The 17,530-nt window shown below is 50.0% G+C and overlaps 7 protein-coding genes across 7 annotated transcripts, besides 1 other annotated feature; 4 read left to right on the top strand and 3 right to left on the bottom strand.

Annotated features, from left to right (window-relative positions):
* Positions 1 to 209: 209 nt before the first annotated feature.
* On the top strand, positions 210 to 2,549 carry M437DRAFT_60443 (uncharacterized protein; the record flags this gene model as incomplete). Its single annotated transcript, XM_041023757.1, has 3 exons — positions 210 to 484; positions 543 to 1,743; positions 1,806 to 2,549. 3 exons carry the CDS (start codon positions 210 to 212, stop codon positions 2,547 to 2,549), a joined length of 2,220 nt encoding a protein of 739 aa, XP_040875021.1.
* A 634-nt stretch (positions 2,550 to 3,183) lies between these two features.
* M437DRAFT_60457 (putative tetrahydrofolylpolyglutamate synthase) lies at positions 3,184 to 4,774 on the bottom strand (the record flags this gene model as incomplete). Its single annotated transcript, XM_041023759.1, has 3 exons — positions 3,184 to 4,512; positions 4,572 to 4,703; positions 4,757 to 4,774. 3 exons carry the CDS (start codon positions 4,772 to 4,774, stop codon positions 3,184 to 3,186), a joined length of 1,479 nt encoding a protein of 492 aa, XP_040875020.1.
* Positions 4,775 to 5,366: 592 nt separating this feature from the next.
* M437DRAFT_88979 (alpha/beta-hydrolase) lies at positions 5,367 to 6,185 on the top strand (the record flags this gene model as incomplete). The annotated part of the gene is made up of 1 exon (XM_041028937.1): positions 5,367 to 6,185. The coding sequence occupies one exon, from the start codon at positions 5,367 to 5,369 to the stop codon at positions 6,183 to 6,185; it is 819 nt and encodes a 272-aa protein (XP_040875019.1).
* Positions 6,186 to 6,582: 397 nt separating this feature from the next.
* M437DRAFT_79347 (uncharacterized protein) lies at positions 6,583 to 6,894 on the bottom strand (the record flags this gene model as incomplete). Its single annotated transcript, XM_041027158.1, has 2 exons — positions 6,583 to 6,770; positions 6,828 to 6,894. 2 exons carry the CDS (start codon positions 6,892 to 6,894, stop codon positions 6,583 to 6,585), a joined length of 255 nt encoding a protein of 84 aa, XP_040875018.1.
* Positions 6,895 to 8,536: 1,642 nt separating this feature from the next.
* On the top strand, positions 8,537 to 12,028 carry M437DRAFT_60382 (uncharacterized protein; the record flags this gene model as incomplete). The annotated part of the gene is made up of 7 exons (XM_041023747.1): positions 8,537 to 9,768; positions 9,839 to 10,257; positions 10,307 to 10,452; positions 10,508 to 10,537; positions 10,703 to 11,539; positions 11,597 to 11,740; positions 11,801 to 12,028. 7 exons carry the CDS (start codon positions 8,537 to 8,539, stop codon positions 12,026 to 12,028), a joined length of 3,036 nt encoding a protein of 1,011 aa, XP_040875017.1.
* Positions 12,029 to 12,933: 905 nt separating this feature from the next.
* Positions 12,934 to 14,856, bottom strand: M437DRAFT_60445 (uncharacterized protein; the record flags this gene model as incomplete). The annotated part of the gene is made up of 1 exon (XM_041023758.1): positions 12,934 to 14,856. One exon carries the CDS (start codon positions 14,854 to 14,856, stop codon positions 12,934 to 12,936), a length of 1,923 nt encoding a protein of 640 aa, XP_040875016.1.
* A 185-nt stretch (positions 14,857 to 15,041) lies between these two features.
* Positions 15,042 to 17,106, top strand: M437DRAFT_88975 (anthranilate synthase-like protein component I; the record flags this gene model as incomplete). Its single annotated transcript, XM_041028936.1, has 3 exons — positions 15,042 to 15,047; positions 15,457 to 15,605; positions 15,663 to 17,106. The coding sequence occupies 3 exons, from the start codon at positions 15,042 to 15,044 to the stop codon at positions 17,104 to 17,106; spliced, it is 1,599 nt and encodes a 532-aa protein (XP_040875015.1).
* Positions 17,107 to 17,374: 268 nt separating this feature from the next.
* Positions 17,375 to 17,530: part of a sequence feature (Protein overlapping with rRNA (M437DRAFT_60396, KEQ57991.1) was converted to a misc_feature.) that runs on past the window's edge.

Raw genomic sequence — 17,530 nt, 5'->3', positions numbered from 1 at the left:
GCCCAAATACAATGCCGACTCCTCCGAAGCCGCGACCGTCGTCGCCGTCACAAGCAGCTTCAACTCCTCGTCCCGTACTCGCTCATGTGCCTGCGAACCCTTCCGGCTTGCGCGTGTCGCATACCCTATCGTCGCCCGAGAACCCTTCCATGATCCTGGGCGCCGCAGACAGGAGTCGTTCACCAGAAGCCATGTCCGACGTACCGCCCATGTCCAATGGCGAACACTCCGAGCCCTCCGTACGCACTGGTCTTTTAGAACAGCAGAATTGGGATCAAAGGCCCAAGTTCTTGCAACACTATGGCAGCACATTCAGCACAGATTCATACGATCCAAGAGAAGGCCTCGAGAGCGGCACTGTTACTCCTCACAGCTTGCTCGATGAAAATGCCACCGATGGTCTCCTTGGTGCTGGCTCGGGCAGCAACATGAGCACAACAAGATGGCTGGCCAAGCAGCATGGTGTCAAGAGCGAGTCTACCATGTATGTAGCACACTCCCTTCCCAATATACCTCTTCTGCCTTCTAAACCTGTTTCCCAGGTACCTCCATTACTATCTCCCTGTGACAAATTGGATCCGCCAGTATCAATGGAAGTTTCTGCGCGGTGATCTGGTTGCTGCCTTGACAATGGCTTCCTTTTACATCCCCATGTCTTTGTCCTACGCCTCAAACTTGGCCCACCTGCCACCCATCAATGGTCTCTACGCTTTCGTCTTCAATCCATTCATATACGCCATATTCGGCACTGTACCGCAATTGGTCGTCGGGCCCGAGGCTGCTGGTTCACTTCTCACTGGTCAAGTCGTGCGTGAGAACATCAGTTCAGGGAAGCACAGAGACAACGACTTCGCAAGCAACACTCAAATCGCCGGTATGGTCACTGGAATCTCAGGCGCAATCATTTTGCTTGCTGGCCTCTGCAGACTCGGCTTCTTGGACAGTGTTCTGAGCAGACCTTTCCTTCGAGGCTTCATTAGTGCCATTGGCATTGTCATTTTCATCGACCAACTCTTGCCTGAGACTGGCATGACTGCACTTATTGAACACGATCCCAGCGGTGCTGCACACGGCAGCTCTCTAACAAAAATCGTCTACCTTTTCAGGCATATCGACAAAGCACACAAATTGACTTGCGCTGTATCGTTTGGTGCCTTTGCCATCGTCATGGTTTTCAGGCAGCTTAAGAGAAGCCTGCAACCCCGATATCCTTCAGTTGCCTATTTTCCCGACCGTTTCTTGGTCGTTGTGTTCTCTGCTCTATTCACCTGGAAGTTCTCGTGGGACAAGCAAGGTCTTGATATCTTGGGCGACCTGAAGACTACAGGCAAGCCCTTCCAAGTACACTTTCCCTTCCAGCCATCCATGATGGAACACGTCACCGACGCTTTCTCAACCTCATTCTTGATCGCTCTACTCGGCTTTTTCGAAAGCAGTGTCGCAGCCAAAAGTCTTGCAAATAGTACGACAAAGATTGAGAAAAAGGTTGACAAGGATGGCAATGAGTACGAAGAGGCAGATGGCATTGTCAACATGACTGTCTCTGCTAACCGCGAGTTGGTCGCCTTGGGTGTTGCAAATATCTTCGGAGGCTTGTTCATGGGTATTCCTGCCTTTGGTGGTTATGGAAGAAGTTTGGTGAACAAGAACACTGGTGGAAAGACGCCGATGAGCAGTGTGTTTTTGTCCCTGATCACCGTCTTCTGCATTCTGTTCTTGCTGCCATACTTTCACTACATCCCCGTAAGTTCTATCACCCAAGACGGATCAATAAGCAGACTGTCTGAACTAACATATTCGAACAGAAAGGCGTACTTGCCGCTATGATCTCGGTCGTGGCATACTCACTAATCGAGGAAGCACCCCACGACATCCACTTCTTCTGGTCAATCAGAGGCTGGAACGAAATCCTACTCATGGTCCTGATCTTCCTGACAACCTTCTTCTGGAACCTACGCATCGGCATCGCCGTCGGCATAGGTCTTTCCCTCCTCCGTCTCCTCAAACACGCCACTCGCCCACGCATCCAAATCCTCGGCCGTGTCCCTGGCTCCCGCAACCATTTCGACAGCGCCGAACACGGCGGTCTAGAATTTATCCCTCACGTTCTGATTGTCAAGATTCCTGAGCCTTTGACGTTTGCAAACACAGGAAGTCTCAAGGATCGATTGAGGAGACTAGAAGTTCATGGCACTAGTGCCGCTCACCCTGCCCTCCCACGCGTGCGGTCCCAACAGCAAAATCGCAATGTGGTGTTTGATGTCCATGGCGTGACATCTCTAGACCCTGCCGCCGCTCAAGTGCTGCTTGAGATTGTGAGTGGGTATCGCGAACGCGGGACTAGGGTTTTCTTCTGCAGAGTACCCAGTCGCAGGTCTCAGGTGTGGAAACTCATGCTCGCGAGTGGCATCGTCGAGGTCTGTGGTGGAGAATCGCATTTCTTGAGGGGAGTTGAGCAGGCGCTTGAGATGGCTGATCACGAGGAGAGAGCCGATAGTCTGAGAGAAGATGGTGGGAGTGTTGAAATGGGTAGAGCAGCGACCACTTGAGTCTTTGATGCTTGTACAGAGAAAAGAAACACGTTTTTGACGACGAATGAGGTATGAAGAAGAAGGTACGCTACAATGTTACTGTTTGAGTATAGAGGGAATGAGTAGATGGCTTGTACCGTTTTATCCCCTGCTTCCAAATTGGAGTCACAATCGTCTAATGATAGGTGATTGATCTCTGGTGTCTCTGCATCATCTCATGTGTTTCTATCACTGTATCACGCCTTCAAGCTGCATGCAGGACAGATAGATCTCCCTCCTCTGAAGTCAGGGTCGTATCGTCAACAATATCTTTCCATGCTTGATTCTTGCATTACTCTTCCAAACATCCTGGTCCATAGACAAAATTTGTCGAAAAGTGTCGCTCGGAGATGTGCTCTTGTTAAAGATCCCTTTTCGAGCGCCTGAACCTTCTGTTGTTGATCAGGATCCAATTTGAGGTTTTCGAAAGACACGCGAACTTTTCAACTCCTGGTTCCATCATGGGCCCTAGAATATATGGTCCCCGTCAAATGATTTCCAGCCCGAGTTATTCATATGCCATGATATCCACAGGACTCCGTGGATAAACACATCGATTGTGTATGAAATGTGGGTTGGAGTTGTTGAAACTGACATTTCTAATCATGATACTCTAAGCATTACCACCCTCAAGCACCTCGACCACACCACCAACCAAATGCAGACTACCGGTAGCAAGCACCATAACCTCATCGTTGTGCTGTCCGGCAACTTCTCTAGCAGTCTTGACGGCATCTTCGACTGTTCTGAGCACACGCACATCACACGTCTCATCTACACCCCTCCAAGTCTCGGCAAGAGCATTCTGCACACTCAAAGTCTCGACATCTGAAGCGTTGGTGTTCATGCTCGTGAGGTCGGGACGGAAGCCTGACTCGGCGTAGGTGGTGTTTGTGCAGAAGAAGGCGTGAGAGAAAGGTTTTTGATCGCCCAAGGCAGATACGAGAGTCTCGTGTAGCTTCAATGCCAGTGAAGAGGCGTCACGCGTCTGCTGATTGAAGATCAGGATGCGAGTGGATGATGTTGTGGATGGCGAGATGAGGCTGCCGAACCAGCGGGCGGCTAGCTCGATACTCTCGAGTGTGTGGCCACCATCTATGTGCCATTTCAGGTTTGGTGTAGTGGTGTCTGCGCGTGTTTCGCAACGACCGCCTAAGTGGACTTCTTCGAGGCCTTTGCGGAAGGCTGGAGGTAGATAGGTGGAGGTGGGCAGGTCTTCGACGCCCATGCGGCGCAGGTATGCAGCAGCGGCGGCGATGGCGACAGAGGCATTTGTCTTTTGGAAGTCTGCGGCAAGACCCAGTTTGATGTTTTCGAGTTCGGGATGGGTGCTGATAACCTCGAGCTTGGTGTTTCTTTCGGCGGCACGCTCGTGTAGCACACGAATGGCTTCGTCAGGTTGCGGCGCAGAAAAAGCAGGGACGCCAGGCTTGAAGACACCAGCCTTGTGCCAGGCGATTTTATCGATTGTGTCGCCCAGCATGGCAACATGGTCGATGCCCAGGCTTGTGACAGCAGTGACGCTGGGCTTGACGAGAATGTTTGTGCTATCGAACTCGCCTCCAATACCGCACTCTATGACAGCAGCATCGACACCTTCGCTTATGTACGTATGCAGTGCCATCAAGGTCAAGAAGCGGAAGTAGACAGGCTTGGTGTCCTTGCTGGTGGGATCGGCATGGCCAGCAGCTTTTGCGGCAGCTTCGAGTCTGTTCCACGTCTCGAAGAAGTATTTGGCAAATTGCTCCTCAGTCAAGGGCTTGTTGTTGATCTGGATGCGCTCGCGCACGAATCGCAAGTGGGGTGAAGTGTAGAGACCGGTCTTCTTGACTTTCCCTTCTGCGACGTATTGACCGAGGATGGACGAGACAAAGGAGCTGGTCGAACCTTTGCCTTTTGTTCCGGCGACATGGACGGCGTTCAGTCTGTCGAAGTCGGCGGGCTGCAGACAATCGCGTCAGTCGTGGATACCACTTGTCTTTGTCATGGGCCAACGCACACCTCATAGCCGAGCTTCTTGACCCATTCGATCATCTCAGGGATGGCATTTTGGTTCATGGCCCTTCCAGACTTGCGGATGGCGTCGACGATGGAAAAGTTGCTCTGCAGCGTGTTCAATGCCGCTACGGCTGCCTGTCATGCTTGGTCAATCCGATATCTTCAGACGAGCGTCCTTGAAAACATACATTGTAGTCACCCTGCATCCTGACGGTAAAATGGAAGTTACGACTGGACGCTTTATGGATCAACGACGGCTTCCATGCACGCGACAAATAATTCATGGGCGCATAAGCATGTTGAGAGAGCTTTGGCGACATCCCACCTTTGACGTCTTTGCTTGGGCCGACGTCGGCAAGCGTCAATCTTCCTCCACGAACTTCTTATCTCTTTGCTACTTCCCTGCGTGTAGCTCCATACCAACAACCGATCCGGACTCTAGAATTGGTTGAATGAACATGATACCGATATTTCTCAAACGAATCGCAGAACCTCCTGCGTCCGACCTCTCGATGAAAAGCTCGGCACCCTTCCGAAGGTGGATCTCGGTTCTGTCGCTTTAACGTACAATATCTCGAAGCAGTATCCATGCCTCTGCAACTAATTTCGGAACAATATCAATATCTCTACGACTAAACCACAGAATAGATTAAACACCCGAAAATGTCAAGATTTTATCATGTGCTCCGTAAGAAGCTATATAACATACTCACCCTCTAGACACTCAGTAACCCACCACACAACTTTGACTTCATCCAAGTATTCCATCCTATACACCTGCTCACCGCCAATAAGAATATGCCGATCCTCAACGTACAAGGTGCAAACCTGCACTATGAAATCTTGGGCTCCGGACAGCCTCTCCTTCTCATCACTGGCGCCGGCGGCAATGGCTCAGCCTGGCATCCAGCAGCCCAGCACCTATCTCAACACTACACCACAATCTGCTATGACCGCCGCAACCACTCGGCAAGCACTATCACTGGCCCCCAAGACTACTCCAACCGCCTGAACACAGATGCCTTTGACGCTGCCTGTCTCATCAAACACTTCAGTTCCTCTGGCAAAGCAATCGTCGTCGGAAACTCGTCTGGTGCCATTGTAGCTATGCATCTGTTGCTCAGCCACCCCGATTGTGTGGACATGCTTGTGTCCCACGAGCCTCCTGCTTTTGGCGCTTTACCTCCAGAGTTCCGCGCCAAGGGAGAAGCTGTAATTAATCATATCTATGACAGATACAGAACCTCTGGCCCGATCGCTGCTATGGAAGAATTCACCAGTAGTTTGTTTATGGGAAGTGAGAGCGAGCTCATTTGTGAGCTCATGCATCCGGCAACCTCCCACGAGGTTCGTGCAAATTGCCTATTCTGGTTTGAATTTGAGCTTAGACAATATCCTTGTTCAGACGTCGATGTCCCTGGTCTTGTCAAGCTCAAGGAAAAACTTGTCCCTGCTGCTGGCATAGATTCGGGGGACGGGGTTGGGGTTGCGCCCATCGCTGCCATTGCCGCTGCTACTGGCAGAGATATTCTCAGGCTTCCTGGTGGTCATATTGGTTTCATGATACAGCCTCAAACGTGGAGTGAGGCACTTGCCAAAGGTATCCAGGCATACTGAGTTCCTGGCTTGAGCTCAAGCGCAAAAAGGAAAATCACATGTGATACTGGAATCAAATATGCTACAAGATATGGAGTCGTACTCAGCAGACAGCATCTACTTAGATTGTTGTTTGCCATATTGTAAATGTACAGATCATTTCCAACAAGACCGTTCGAGAAAAAAAAAAAAAATACATTGTGTATTTTTGCAAATGCTTTTCAATCCATGGCATGACTATAGTACAATAAGAAGGGTCATAGCCTCATAAATGTAAGGTATCTTTCTGGACTTCAGCAAAGTCCAAGGGTCCAGCCCTATGTATTTCCCGATCTCGTGATCGTTTCAGAAACGCTCTCTTGAGCTCCATACTCCTATGCTGAATGCCGTGGTAGCGGTGCATAACCGATCGAGCAGTTTACTTCATGTTGGCGTTGGTGGTCGACTCAGTCGAGACGGGAACACCCTTGATGCCCTTCTCTCCAGGCTGGTTGCTGCCATTGTCGATGCCAACGTTGGTGACACCAGAGTCGGAAGCGACGGGAGCCTCGCCAGGGGCCTTGCCCTCAGTGTGGCCAGCTGCGTTGGGGGCACCTTCACCGTGCACTGAATTTGTTGTTAGGATAATGTTATGGTGGTGACAAGTGAGCTGTATCTACATACTCTGAGCTTGCTTCTTGGCTTCCTTCTCGGACATGCCAGCGCCACCGGGGACCTTAGAGTGAGGCATTGTTGGATATGTGTGTGGTTGATTGGTCTGTAGAAGATTGAGAATTGAGTTGTGTGTATGTGAGAAAGAAGAACAAAAAGTGTTTTGCAAAATATATACGACTTCCGTTCGAGAGAGCTTACAGTACCTGATGTCATCATCCATCTCATGACGCACAACTCGATCTGAGATGACAGTCATGCTTTGATTTGCGTGTGCAGATTTGAGAAGAACTCCACCTTTTTGATCCTTCGTCGTTGGTCAACGCTACGATTGTTGAGCTGCTTTGATCGTGTTGGTGTCTTTCGATCATCATGACCGGACGTGGTAGCAAAGATTTGGTATGCGACGGCGAAAACACATTGCTCGCAATAATCTCTTGACTGAGATCTGTTGCATCAATACACCAATAGTCAAATTGCTATACTAGATAGTTATTTGGCATGTTTCTATAGCAGTATGGCTGCACCATCGATTTTGTGAGTATGTTACCTTTAATATGCAGTACTTGCACAGCGGCCGGGCCTTGATGAGCTATTCTGAGCTCTCATTGTACACGTCTGGTAATATGCTGTCCGACCGCAGAAGCGTGTTTGTACCTGCATCGAACCGACATGCAGATTCAGGAGTCAAGACACAGATCCCATCACGTGCTGCCTGTATACCGTTGATTGTTGTGCAAAAAAATGATGGACGTTGTTGAGGCTTGTGATTTGTTTGAGCCTCCACCACATCGGACCAGCGATCTCCCGAGATCAGCATGACAGATTCCTCAAACGACAGTCGCCAAGCGCTGCAAGGATTTGTTGACCCTGACTCGATGAGACTCAAGCCCAGCAGAAGTGCTGCGCGATCAAATTCGAGAATTACTCGTCTTTGCCATGGAACAAGGCTTGGAGGCTGCTTACACAAATCGTGGCTTCCTTGTGGTTGTTCGAGCTGCCAAACAGCACCTCGAAAGTGGTCAAAAAGTTCGGAATCACTCCTCTGTGAGAAGACTTCTAGACTCTAAAAGGTCTGGCCAAACGGTTGCACAGGCTAGATCTACGTCATTGAAGTAACGACGGCCGCGGTCAAGGAAGAGCGCAACTTGGACGGCCGAGGGCTTTTCGCTCTCTGACAGAGGCGTCAACATCAAAATCGACATGGAAGAGTGTGCCCTACCATCAGAATGGTAGACCCGTCGAGATCCCAAGCTTCGTCCTTTCGATCGACGAGCCCTCATCGTGGCCTCATGTCACCAACTTCAACATCATCGCAATCTTGCTCCGGGTCGCTCTTTTCCAGTCTGACCGACATCAATTCTTTGCTCGAATTCCTAAGCGACGATGACCGGCCTACCTTCTTGATCGAGGTCCTTTCTTCGAATGTTGCTGTTCCTCACATTCCCCGTGTCGTATTCCAGAATGCCGCTTTTACCTCGTTCCTCGAGCGAACCGTCACCAAAGACTCGTATGATGACTGGCTTCGATCGCTATCTACAAGCGTAGCCATACCTAGTAACCGACCCGTGAAACCCTTTGGAGGAAGAGCCTGGTCAAGCAAACGTTTCCGCAATGCCTGGCGCGTTGTCTATTGCAGTCAATGGGAAGACGATAGGAGGCTCGACAGCGTCGCCGAAGCAAGTACAGAGCCAGACACTCCTAGCCATGAAGACTCAGACATGGCAGACTCAGAGCATGATCATCATTCTTCTTGGTCAGATGCACAGGGACAGATCATTGACTGGACTCGATTTCCTTCAAAAGTGCGTCAGTCGACATGGATTGACTTTATCAAAACATACCCTTTCGAAAAGACCTATCTTGGACCCATGTCGCGATGGCCGGATGAGTTACGAAGATTGGCAGTGCAGATCATGTTCTCACCCTTTCCCAGGATGGTTTACTGGGGAGAAGACCAGGCCATTCTCTACAACCAGGCTGCATCAACTTTGCTTGGTTCCAAACATCCCAGTTTTGCTCTGGGAAACCGTTTTGTTGATGTTTGGGGTCCTGAGATACATGAAAAGCACATGAAGATGATTAGAGCATCCCTCGACCGAGGCACAGTGGCCCAGGCCAAAGAGATGGAAGCCATTCTGGAGCGTAACGGCTTTATTGAAGAAACATACTGGGACGTCGTCTTACAGCCCTGCAGCGGTCCTGATGGTAATATGGTCGCCGTCTTAAACACATACCAGGAATGCACCTCTTCTGTTTTCCAGCATCAAAGGCGCACAATCATCGACAGAATCCAAGCCATCATACCCACCGTTGACAACTTTCCCGACCTCTGGACATCAGTAGCGAATGAGCTTCGGAATAACCTTCACGACACAGCATACTTATTATTCTACACAGCAGTCAACCAACCTAATGAGTCAGGTTATGCTCATGCCATTGATCGTGTGGATACCTTCCAATTGGAACTACAGATAGTATCAGGAGTCGCTGGGCAACCTTTCGAATCTGTCGTTCATGTGGGCGAGCGATTTCCCAGACCCTCGTTAGGAGCTGTTTTCGCGGAAGCTCGCAAGACCCAACAAGTCATTGTACTACAACAAGACAGGCTTCCCCCAGAGCTAGCTCTGCTCATTCCAGACCGCGGATTTGTGACTACGGCTTGTGTGTTGCCCATCGCAAGTGTATCTGGACAGCAGATTGCTTTCGCTGTTCTTGGAATGAACCCGCGAAGACAATTTACTGATGAATCACGTCTTTTCCTCAGCCATATGAACGATTTAATATCCAAGGCCGCTGCTTTGATTTCTCTCCCCGAGGAGCAAAGGCGAGATCAGGAGAAGTTTGAACAAATCAACTTGGCTCTCTCCCAGCAGCTGCAGATCATTGCCTTGAAGGCCGAGAAGAACGAGGAGACATTTACCCGTATGGCGCAAAACGCGCCCTTCGGAATGTATGTTTTGCTTATTCTTTCTTCCGTTTGTTTTCGAGAAGTTATGAATTGGACTGACCTGAATGCATAGGTACATGTTTGATCGCGACGGCAATCCAATATACGTCAACAATGCATACCTTCGACTGATTGGCCTCAATCGTGATACGTTTGAACAAGCAGCGTCTCGTGGACTAGCATGGAAAGACACCATCTATGAAGAAGATATCGATTTGGCTTCAAACATATGGACCCGAATGAGGGATTCGAAGACAGCGCAGACATTTGAGTACCGAGTTAAAATACCGCCCACACAGCCCGGCGAGAACTTCGGCATCCGAACACTGGAGACAATTAGTTTTCCAGAGATTGACAACAGCGGCAGAATCGTGACAGTGCAGGGATGGCTTATGGATATTTCTCCTCGCAAGCGCTTGGAATCTCTCATGGCACAACGTCTAGAGGATGCTCTTGAAACTAGAAGAGCATCGGAGAATTTTATCGATATGGGTATGGTGGCCAAACCTGCTTTTACACTGCTTGTGCTGACTAGAACTAGTATCGCACGAGATGCGCAATCCGTTGTCAGCCATACTTCAGCTTGCTGATGGTATCCTCGGCTCGTTCGATTTTGAGCCAGCAAAAGATCCTGTTTCCCTACCAGCTGACACAGTCAATATGATGATTGATGCAGCTCAGACTATCGTAAGTTCAACTGAGGCAAAGGCTGAACATTCATTAGACTGACTTCGGCCTACAGACTCTATGTGCTCAACATCAGAAATGCATTGTAAGTTTATGGTTAGAGGTCATGTGTTCTGTCTCAGTAGTGAATCGACATATGCGATTTGGTTCCGCCAATGCGTGTCGCGTTCGTGAAAACCTATCGATGTTGATTGATACATGGCGCGTTTGACACAAACCACATGAAGATCATGCTAATTTATGTCAACAGGTCGATGACATTCTAACTCTGTCAAAATTGGATTCTTCACTGCTTGTCATAACTCCGGACAAGGTTCATCCACCTACGCTAATCGAGAAGTCTCTCAAGATGTACGAAGCCGAACTTGCGAGAGCGGACATCGAAGCCAAACTGGTGATCGAACAGAGCTACGTTGACGCCCAGTTGAATTACGTGATGTTGGATCCCAGCAGAGTTTTGCAGGTCATTATCAACCTGCTGACCAACGGAATCAAATTCACTCGAGACTGCCCAACTCGAAAGCTCTCAGTATACTTGTCAGCGTTTGAACAGCCGCCGGTCGGAGGACAACGCAGTGTCAGCTTCATCGAGCCTCGGCCACGACAATCGAGTCTTTCTACCTCACCAGAGTGGGGCCCTGGGGGAGAGGTATATATCCAATTTGCGGTGCAGGACACCGGAAAGGGTCTGACGGAAGATGAGTTGAAGCTGCTTTGGCAGCGATTCAGCCAGGCCAACCCCAAAACATACAAGCAATATGGTGGCAGCGGTCTCGGTCTGTTCATCTCTCGCGAATTGACCGAGTTACAAGGCGGTCAGATTGGTGTTCACAGCGAAGCAGGTGTTGGAAGCATCTTCATGTTCTACATCAAAGCTAGGCGCTGCGTTGACGAGCCAAAGACCCGGCAAACTAGCTTCTCTGCCCCCACGGCCACCAGTCCAGTGCTACTGCCGCACACGGCATCAGAGGCAAGGAGAGCCAATGTCAGTGAAGGCTCCGTGCATACGCTTTCTTCACTGTCCCGGACTGTCGCCCCCGAAGATATTCATATTCTGATCGTTGAGGACAACAAGATCAACCAGCGCGTAAGTTCTTGTCATATCAACTGTATATCATATCTTTCGCTGATGAGATTGTCATAGGTCATGTCGCAACAGCTGCGCAAACTGGGATGCGTCGTCCACACAGCAGACCACGGCCAAGACTGTCTCGACTTCCTCGAAACGACAGTCTTTACTTCCAACTCCAAAAACACACCACTCTCTGTCATCCTCATGGATCTAGAGGTGAGTCCTCTGTCTTCTACAACGCACTCTTGCAGACTTTGAATACTGACTACTCTCCAGATGCCAGTAATGGACGGCCTGACCTGCGTACGAAGAATCCGCGAACAAGAAGCTACAGGCAAAGTCACGGGTCATGTTCCTGTGATAGCAATTACCGCCAATGCACGAAGCGAGCAGATCAATATTGCCATGGAGGCTGGTATGGACACTGTTGTGACCAAACCATTTAGAATTCCGGACTTGGTGCCTCGGATGCAGTCGCTGTTGTCTGAGTACCCAGCCAAGTGAAGATTGTCGAGGAGCTACGGATAACTTTCTACTCATGTGGCTCAGCCAAGCAATCACCTGCCAAACAAGTCGCGTCTGTCATACGACATGGCACCTTACTGGCCCCAGCATTGATCTCGGACCAATTTGGATGCCGGGACAAGATTGACCTCTTCCCACGCGAACTTCAACCAAAGCAGGTCAGCGCAGAGAAATCTCAGGACATACCAGCAGTTCACACAAAGGAAAGTGCGGGTGCGCAACCCGCACCTTCCAATTATTTTCTCCAAGTAGAAAAGCCCAAGATACTTTCAAAACAAGAAGCTTTAACTAATTCAACGTTTGGGATTATTCGGGAACCAAACAAATAGACGGTACTGGGGGTTTTTGGGAGTGTTAGAATAGAGATAGCGCATTTGGCTTGTGTCAAAACAGCCAACCTAATTTATACCACAGGTCTCGAAAGAGTATATGAATGTCTCGTCAAATCTATATGTACATTTGCTCTCGAAAGCTAGTGAACACAAAATCGCCCTCTTGCCGTGACGAATTAAACCATATAACAGAAGTATTAATATACGGTGTAGATTGTAAGCTAAGGAATAATACAGTATATACAAGCGGGGTTCTAGCCAATCTCAAAGGCGGCACGGAGGAATTTGGCTGGGGGTATCATGAAAAGGCACAAACGAAAAAGGAAGGGATTTCGAACCCTTGAAAAAGATGGCTGACTGTGCAAAGTAACAAGGCCGGTGGGAACGCAAGAAGCTCGGCCAAAGAGACAAAAACCAAAGGCTTGAGATGGGTATGTGCAAAAGACCAGTAGATCTTGTGGTCGCAACGAATATGCAGAGATAGAAAGGAAGGAGAAACTGAACAAATGAAAAGAAGCTGATCCAAGAAAAGCAATGTCCAAGAGTGACATATCACTCGCGTTGCATACCGGCGAACGCGACAAGGCCATCACAGAGCTCTTGCCATGGTGTCTTGGAGTTTGGTTCGTCGTCTTCGGACGAGTAGTCGAATTTCTCACCGCATGCGGTGCACAGATGCTCCTTTTCGCAGCAAGGTGATTGGCTCGAGGAGGTTTGAGTTTCGGTAGTTTGTTCTTCCTCGGGTTCGTCCTCAAGCTCGTCTGAGACCTCGTCTTCAATATGGACAATCTCAATTGGCTCTGTGTATTGAGACTTGATCTCGGATTTTGTGAAAGAGGGCTGGAAATCGGTTTGGGTGCCCTGAGTAACAGGATCCGCCACTTCGGTCTGTACGATTTGGTCCTCGGAAGGCTGTTCTTCGGTCTGGGTGGATTGCTCAGAGTAGACAGACTTGACAACAGGCGAGGCAGGAATGTCAAAGTGTGAATCTATTAGGGCGCCTTCCTCGGTTTGCGCCTCGGCCTCATCAACACGCTTGAGAGTGATGGACTTGACTCTTCCATGCTGGTGCTTGCGAGTTTCAAGCTGCCAGTTCCCCTGGTCTTCGGGGTTGATAGGAGTCTCGGTCTCAAGACCAGGGAAGTCCTTGATGTCAGCAGATGTGGCGCGGTTCTTCTGTCTTCTTGAGCGTAAACGAGCATCAACGCTGTCCCAATCAGCCTTCCACTGAGCAAAGTCTTCGGCGAGTAGGACATGGTTGTTGTGATCGTAATTCTCCTTCTGCACCTCGAGAGCTTGCAGTTGCAACTTCAAGAACAAAAGTTCTGAGTGGTCAAAGCCCAAGTCCTGCTTCAGGCTGTCGTTCTCAGACTTGACAGTCATGAGTTGAGTGGTCAATTCTTCAATCTGTACGGCTTGAGTGTCGCAAACTTCCTTGCTCTGGTCATAACGCTGGCGCAGGGATTCGTTCGCTTTGGCAAGACGCTCGACGACTTCTTGCAAATCAGCAACAAGACGGTCATCAGTGGTCTGAGTGAAGACATCGGCATAGTTGTTGATCCACACAGAAGACTCGGCCATTTCCTTCTGGACTTCTTCCTCAGTTTGTGTAGCCGAAGCAGCATAGGCAATTGCAAGGCCATGCTTGGAGTCATCATTGGTCTGAGTGAAGCCGTCGACATACTCACAGGTGTCGGCCATCCAGACGTTGGACATCCGAGACTTGTTGGAATGCTCAGGAGACAGAATACGTTCGCGAGCTTCGTGACCTTGAGAATGATCCTCAGTGCAGAGTCGTCCCGGAAAAGAGTTGCGACGGTCTCTCTCTTCAATCGAGGAACCTGCATCGCTGAAACCACCGTCATTGACCATTGCTTCGAGGGTACAGAGTTTCTCGTTGAATTCGGAGAGCGAATCATCCTGGAGTCCAAGACGTAGGATGTCACCACCAAGATTGTTCAGGCGCAGCAACAGCTTTTGAGCAGGGTCGGAAGGATGATAGGGGGCATTGTGATCGACGGATTTTGAGTCATCAGTGAAGTAGTCGGAGAAGGGAGAGCCCTGGAAGCGCAGGTTGTTGAAGTTGTTACTGGCGAGATGAGGGGAGCGGAGAGGAGTAGCAGGGTTGTTGCGCGGTTTGATGGTGTCGTTTGGGGTATAGGAATAGTCCTTTGGCGAGTCGCGAGAGAAATTGAGACGCGCCAGAGGTGAAGCGACGTTGGAAGATTCGGTATGCGAAGAGCGGGTCGAGAGTGAAGACTGATTACGCACATGTTGGCCGGTTGTGCTGGATCGAGGAGTGGGTTTGGGCCTGGCGTGCTCGCTCTTGTGGTAACGCGTCGAGGGCCCAGGGACGTGCCATGATTTTGTGCGCGGAGCTCCTGAAGGAGTGCCTAGAGGAGTCGTGGCAGCGGAAGACGAGCCCTGTGATGTCTGGCTAGACACCGACGACGAGAAGTTCGTCGACATGGCCATAGGCGAGGAATGTGGTGGTGGATTTATCAAGGTTGTCGCGTTATCGAAAGAACGGTTGGAAGCTTTGCGATACTCCATGTTTTTGAAATGAGCGAATTGCGGGTGGCTGGGAAGCCCTTGGGAAGCACACTCCTGCCTCCTCTGCCGTTTTGTATCCGTTTCACAATGATGAAATCGTGTACAAGATGCTAGTGAAAGGTGAAGATGGGTAAAAGTCAGCTGGAGCAAGCTATCTTGATACAAGTGAAATCTGATGTGTTTGAAGGTGCAAACAAGCTGCAGACAGCTTCTGGGACAAGTAAACGGCTGGAAAGTATAAACCGAGGGCCGGGTTACCTTGCGAGGGGCCAGAGGTGCTGCGGGAGGAAAAGCTTGGCTCGGCTCATGCTTCGCTCTTGCCGGATGCGCCTTGCATATCTGAATAATTATTGACGTTTGACTCAACTTTAACCTCGACCCTGCCTGCATCCATCGTGACTGTGTCGCTCTTTCTCTTTCTTGGTCTAGCTTCCACTCAAGCATATCATTAGACATGGTACGCACATTGAGCGATTCTGCTCACCAACCTCAAACTCTACAGCTGCTGATCCAGATCGACAGGCAGGTGTACAGCCAACTCTCCCCGAAGTGCGCCAATTGCTTCAACAAGCAATCAAGCTGCCCAACCCTCCGAACCTCGTCCCGCTATGCGCCTCAATCTCATCCGAATTCTTGACTCCCTCGTCCATATACCTGAAGGTCTCGGCAAAGTCTGTCAATCCCTCTGCGACGCATCCATGACAATAGCTCATTGAGTCTCTTCACAGTGCCAAATCGAAACACTCCTTCCTCTTCGAGAGTGCTGCCACCACAGAGACCATCGGCCGCTACAGTTTCGTCGGTGCTGATCCGCGACACATGCTCAAGACTGGAGAAGGTCATGGCCCCGAAACAGACCCTTTGCCCATCCTAGACCAGGAGCTGTCAAAATGCCGCGTCGCAGACATCCCAACCCTCAAGCTGCCTCCCATGACCGGTGGTGCTGTTGGTTATGTTGGCTATGACTGCGTCAAGTACTTCGAGCCTAAGACCCGCCGCCCCATGGAGGATATCCTCAAGGTCCCCGAATCACTATTTATGCTGTACGACACCATTGTTGTTCTGGACCACTTCTTCCAAAAGGTCATGGTCGTCACATATGTCAAGGTGCCCGAGAATCTCGACAACTTGGATGTTGCCTACGACGAGGCCAAGCAAACAGTCAACCGCATGCTGCATGTCTTGAAGAAGTCCGATGCTGTTCTCCCCACACAGGAGCCTGTCAAGTTGGGCAATGAATACACTTCGAACATTGGACAGGAAGGTTACGAGAAGCACGTCCACAAGCTCAAGGAGCACATCAGCTCCGGAGACATCATTCAAGCTGTTCCCTCGCAGCGCATGGCCCGCCCCACCTCTCTTCATCCCTTTAATATCTACCGCCATCTTCGCACAGTCAACCCCTCGCCATACCTCTTCTTCCTTGACTGTGAAGACTTCCACATCGTCGGTGCATCGCCTGAGCTCCTTGTCAAGGCTGAGAACGGTCGCATCTACACCCACCCCATCGCTGGCACTGTCAAGCGTGGTCCCACAGCCGAACAAGATGAGCAGCTTGCTCAAACATTGCGTGACTCCCTCAAAGATCGTGCCGAGCACGTCATGTTGGTCGATTTGGCCCGTAACGATGTCAACCGCGTTTGCGACCCCCTGAGTACTCGTGTCGACAAGCTCATGGTTGTGCAAAAGTTCTCTCACGTTCAGCACCTGGTGTCAGAAGTCAGTGGTGTCTTGCGTCCCGACAAGACGAGGTTCGATGCTTTCCGCAGTATTTTCCCTGCCGGTACTGTATCTGGTGCACCCAAAGTCAAAGCTATGGAGCTCATCGCGGAGTGCGAAGGCGAGAAGCGCGGTGTTTACGCTGGTGCCGTTGGTTACTTTGGTTACAGCAGTGTAGACCTCACGACCGGTCAAGAGACTGAGGGCGCCATGGACACTTGCATTGCTCTACGAACAATGCTCATCAAGGACGGTGTGGCGTATCTGCAAGCTGGTGGTGGCATCGTTTTCGACTCTGACCCATATGACGAGTACATCGAGACCATCAACAAGCTCAAGGCCAACACGACATGTATCGAGCAGGCCGAGAAGAAGCACTACGACGAGCAACAAGAAGATGTTGAGATTTCCAAGTCAGATGAGAAGCCTCACGTTGATCTGGCTGCCGGATAGATATTGGATGTGTCTTCAAAAAGTAACAAACTCAAAATATAGATGAAAGTTATGATACCCAAAGTTGTGGCGCATCGCAGGTGTTGCTGAGTTCAAGAACAGTTCGTGTCCACGGTGGATATGCACACAAGAGGGCGACTTACTAGCATCGATACCCATGATCCCGTCTTCTTCAACCTCATTGATCGTCTCGGTAAGCACAGCAGGAGATACCATAATTGGTATTCGTCCCATTTCCCACAACCATTCTGATCTCGAACCACCATGATCATCCTCCCTTTTGCTCAAGGTCTACCAAATTCTCGACCAAAAACATCATATACTGGTCATCCGTGTCTCCGACATCCTTGATGTGCTCTCTAGTGCAAAAAGAAGGGTGATCAAAATGCAAAACATACAGCAGCAGGGATTCCCACGTGGTCAC

This window comes from Aureobasidium melanogenum (assembly GCF_000721775.1).
Source record: "Aureobasidium melanogenum CBS 110374 unplaced genomic scaffold scaffold_39, whole genome shotgun sequence".
Taxonomy (NCBI): Eukaryota; Fungi; Ascomycota; class Dothideomycetes; order Dothideales; family Saccotheciaceae; genus Aureobasidium; species Aureobasidium melanogenum.
The sequence above is the reverse complement of the archived record's forward strand: the minus strand, read 5'-3'. Positions and strand labels throughout refer to the sequence as shown.